Here is a 4,853-nt window from a genome sequence, read left to right as displayed (position 1 = left end):
TGGCCCCTTGAACAAAGGAAAATCCCTCCCGTCCTTATCCCTTCCTTTCATCCCACCCAAAAAAAACCCCATTCTCTTAGAAGAAGCAAAACCCAAAAACGGAGAAAAAATATCATGTTCCCACTAGGTAATTATTCTAGGTCGTGATAAACCCCAAAAACACAGTAATCCCGAGAGACTCGGGTGCATGCACGCATTGCAATGTGTGCGTGCCCAGAGCCCACTGTAATCCACTCAGTGATGAGGGGCGAAGTAAGAGGATTCGTATATACATGCGAGTTGTGTATATGTCAAATGGGGTGCGGAGGAAGAGTGCGGAGGAAGGGACGGCCCTTTCAAGTCCGCTCCTTGACGACCCACTTCTTCTTCTGCTTCTTGGGCGACTTCTCGCCGTAGATACCGGCGCTAGCGATGGGCGCAGGGTCGAACATGCCGGCCGCAGGGACGTGTATAGACTCGCCATTGCTGGCGTTCGGCACTACCCGGCCCGACTCAGTAGCGTGTGCTAGGTTGGCACCCAGGGCATACTGGCGGTCCCTCTTGCGAAGGTAGCGGCGCCGCCACATGCACGCTCCAACCCATATGCCGACAATGGCAACGATTATGACAACGAGGAAAATGACCCATTGGTAGTGATTTGAGAGCCTGTGAACAAGGGGGTGTCAGCTCCCATGATGTTTGATCCGAGAATTTTCCGCATCGCCAGACCAAGCAGCCTTTTGGCAGGTGAAGTCCACAGCCACCAACATGAAAGGGCGACACGACTTTCATGAGCAAATGACAGGAGTAAAATAGCGGGTGTATTTACCATGTCCCACCGCCACCGCCGCTATTGGCATTAGTGACCCCTGCGGATCCTGTGCCGGGCGTGGATGTTGAAGATGAAGATGATGATGTTGTCTTTGCCACCTGATTGCCGTTGATCCCGCAAAAGTTTGTGAACCAGCCTTGAATACTGGCAAGATCACTCCCGGCCGTACATATTGTAGGGTCGCAGACGCCAGTGCTCCCTGTCTTGAAGGGCGCTAGGATCGAGTCGGCACAGAAGCAGCTGGAATAGACACCGGGCGCGTTTTGAGGAACGCCGGCCGCGGGAGGCACGCATTTCCCATTTGCGTCGTAGAGCTTACCGCAACCCCCTGCGGCGACGCAAGAGGGCAGCGCTTGTAGCGGGAATAGTGTCGTTTCTGCTCAGGGACTGGTTAGCTTTGCTCTCCCAATCGGCATTTGTGACGAAGGATGTGGGAAAGCGCGCAGCTGCCAAGGTGTGGCTAGCGGGGAAATGGGATCGAATCGCATGCCGGGCACGAGGGGAGCGAAGAGAAGCAGGCAGCAAAAGCACAATTGAATTAAGACATACGCATTGCCATCGTGGGCGGTTTTTAGAGTCGTCGTGGATAGTTCCGGGTATGCAAATCGCATGCGGAGGATGCGAGCGCACAACTTTATTGCTCTCTGGGTTCGGTCAAGCGACCGGCTGGGAAGGGCTGCAGCGGATCCACGAAACAGATCGCCGTGCAGTTGGGTTCGTTGCGTCGAAGTGGCCGTCAATCGAGGCCCGACCAGTGTCTGAGGGGTCTCCCGGAAAAGAACAAGAATCGATTCCTTTGACAGGAAAGTGGTCCGGATATCCCGCCGCGAACGTCGATTTTCCACAAAAAAAAAAGACACACAAACGATAGATTACCGTCTATTTTCCCAAACAGTCGAGATGAAGGAAATTGGCGTGTTTTCTCTGCCTGTCCGAAACCTGACCACCTATTCTTCCCCTGTAACGATTCTGCGCGTGTCGGGTGCCGCAGCGGATATTGGTACCGCGAGAGACAAGGGCTCGTCTCGCAACGGATTGCTGCGACCTGGGTGAAAACGATCAGGCCTGCTGGTGCTGGTGCTGGTGCTCGTGCTCGTAAAGTTCTTTTTCGTCCAGAAGGAATGCAATGCACTATGCCATGCACCAGGGGAGAGTTTGCCTGTGGAACCGGGGCGTGTCGCGGATCTCGCCAAAACTCTAGTTATTTCGGTTCGCGGCGCCGACCCAGCGAGTGTTGTTCGAATGCTGATGATGTCCTGTGCTTCCAACAAAATACTGGACGATTCCAGTCTGCGCAAGAACCATCGACCGCCTTTGGGGAGGGGCGAAAACGAGCGTCACCGGAACGAAGGTGGGTGAAGAGCGAGGTGGTGAGAAAGTGGGAAATGGGTAGAGAGGAAGGTGCCTGTAAGAAAGGCGAAAGGGTCACTGAGCAACCCAGGAAACCCGGCTGTGTGACTGGGCGGCGGTCACTCCAGCTTGCTTGCAGTGGGTGGTGCAATCGTGCAGGCAATTGGGGCGCTACTGACTGAGACCTTTTCGGGGCGCCCAGGTGGGAGCCAGCCAAACCAGGGAATTGAGCCTGCTGACGAGACGGCTTGACTGGGAGGGTGCCCGGAGCTGCTCGGCAGGAACTGGAAAGTGGAGCCCAGAGGACCAGGCCGGTCCATTTCTTTTACCTAAAAACTGGCAATGCAACCCACGAAAAGGCACCCATGACCCATTTATTGTTTGTGCCGGCGACCATTTGCGTCGCTCCCAACGATTCCTACGATTATTTGTTCTATTCTGCGAGTTTCACCGTGGCTGGGCCTGACGGGCAGCTGAGTCTTTCTTGTCTCGGACCGCAAGTCCAGCAGCCAATCGATTTCAGCCCAGGCTCCTGCTTCTCGTGCTGAGCTAAAATAGAGCGAGGCGGCGATGATGCTGACACGCCCTCGGAAATCTCCGTAGCGTATAGAATTGCAGGACACGGGCAACACGAGTGGAAACCTGTGAAGGGACCCAGTTTTGTGACGGCTGTGCATCCCGCTCCCCGCCATTGCTTGTCACCCTGCCAAAGTGGCTGCCAAGCCCGGCCGGACGCGCTCCACCGCGCAAGTTTGGTGCTTAGCAGGCACCCACGGGTCTGATCCACACAACACGACATGGCACCTCTACTCTGCGCCGTAATCATTCTTAAATTTTAATCTTGTGCCTTGAAAGAGCGCAACAAGCGTGGTGCTCTGCTGACGTCACGTGCGCAGCGTCGGAACGAATAAGATTGGGGCCTCGCATGCTGCATTTTGTGGAATGGCATCGTCGCACTTTGATTTGTGCCAAGCCTCAAGCCACAACCACCTCACGGGCGCAGCCCTCAACGGGGTCCGAAATGCTGACTCGTCGGCTCAATTTAAACTGCAAATTAATTTATTCTCCCCTCAACACCGTCCCCCGACAAAACATAATAGCAGCCCTTCCCAAAACGGGCCACTTCAGTTTGTTCATTCATGCCGGATTGCTGCCAAGATCTATGAATGCCAGATGGTGCGGCGGCCTCTGCATCAATTAGTGAGATGAGAGGTGCCAGTCGAAGGCTAAAGATTGCTGTCGCGATTGATAAAGAAGGCAATCAACGAGAGTGCGAGCCGTGAATTGAAAGCATGCGACGTTCTAGAGAAGATACCCAAGGTTTCCAGCTTGAATCAAAATCGTTCCTATACTGATGAATGCAGGTGCTAATTTGTCTGTGAACGACACTTTCAGCTCGAATTTGGTAATTAATTAGGGTGGTATTTGAGTCTTTGACATTGTGTGTCTACCCTTCAAATTCCGGAGAGGAGGTTTGCATACCTGACGTGATGTTATTTTTAGGGGACTCTGGAACGGTAACCAAAGGCTGAGGCTTTACGTAGGCTTTGAATTGCAAATGTAAAATGACTGAAGGAAGTAGGGGGCATACCAGACCCAGTCGCCTAGAGAATGATGGAAGAAGCCAAACTCGGGTTTCACACGTAAAACCGATTAGGCATCTAGTGCTAGTAAATAAAGTGTCGAGGGGTGAGGTTTACCTCGACGAAACTAACCAACTTGTCTTCCTAATTAGGTCTGTGTATTCTAACTCAGGTCCTTAGGTGAGAGGACATCTCACATCACCCAGGCTACGCACCACTATTAGCACCGTTAGATACTGACAAAAACAGTAACGTGAATGGCTCAAAGCATTCCGATCAAGAGTAAACGAGATGTTACCTAATTCAGACACTCAAGGGAACTTCAAAGCTGAAGAACTAGGCGGCATAGATTCATTAACTCAAACAAGGAAAAAGAAACGGTTCAAAAAGCAAGAGATATCACATTCCTCCTCGGCCTCTCACCCCTTCAATACCACCAATCAGTCTCTCAAGAAACAAACAAATTAGATTTCCGCACCTGATCCATCATGTTTCCACAATATCTCCACATCACGGCTCCAGACCACCAAGACTCTTCATGATCCAGAACACCCAAGTGAGTTCCCATCCAACATGAGCACCGGACACGAGGAGACCCGAATTGCGGTTGTTGCCGGTAAATCCAAGCCCTCGCTTACTCGGCAGGCAGAGCCTACTAAAGTACCTTGTGCTATCAATATTTCTTGCTCGTGTCGTTCTTTGTCGGTGGGCTCAGACGTTAGCCAGCGCGCTTGTAGCATTCTCTGAAACCAATACTACTTCAGAGAGAGAGAGAGAGAGAGAGAGAGAGAGAGAGAGAAAAGAACAGAGAGTGTCGAAACAGTTCCGTAAGGTCTCAAGATGAGAACGAAGAGACTGAACCTACGCTAGTCGACGTGGTGCTGCCACTGCTGCTGCCGCCGCTGAGAGTCGTGGTAGCGCTGACAGAGTTCCAGGCGTCGGCGCTTTTCAGGTAGTCGACGATGCCGTAGTCGCCGTTGCCGCCGTTGGACTTGCTGAAGTGCGGATTGGGGTCTGCGCCGCTCTCGTGGCCGGCGTACGTCGTCGACTTGCCGGCTGTGGGAGCACGTGTAAGTCAATGGGCTTGGGGGGGAGGTTGTGGTTTGTTG

The 4,853-nt window shown here is 52.8% G+C and overlaps 1 protein-coding gene across 1 annotated transcript; it reads right to left on the bottom strand.

Annotated features, from left to right (window-relative positions):
* Positions 1-335: 335 nt before the first annotated feature.
* On the bottom strand, positions 336-1,370 carry B0T26DRAFT_670786 (uncharacterized protein; the record flags this gene model as incomplete). The annotated part of the gene is made up of 3 exons (XM_060439222.1): positions 336-645; positions 809-1,139; positions 1,361-1,370. The coding sequence occupies 3 exons, from the start codon at positions 1,368-1,370 to the stop codon at positions 336-338; spliced, it is 651 nt and encodes a 216-aa protein (XP_060303372.1).
* Positions 1,371-4,853: the final 3,483 nt, after the last annotated feature.

Source organism: Lasiosphaeria miniovina (genome assembly GCF_030549165.1).
Source record: "Lasiosphaeria miniovina strain SMH2392-1A chromosome Unknown B0T26scaffold_1, whole genome shotgun sequence".
In the NCBI taxonomy this organism is placed as follows: Eukaryota; Fungi; Ascomycota; class Sordariomycetes; order Sordariales; family Lasiosphaeriaceae; genus Lasiosphaeria; species Lasiosphaeria miniovina.
Note: the sequence above shows the minus strand (reverse complement) of the source record. Positions and strands in the feature narration are given on the sequence as shown.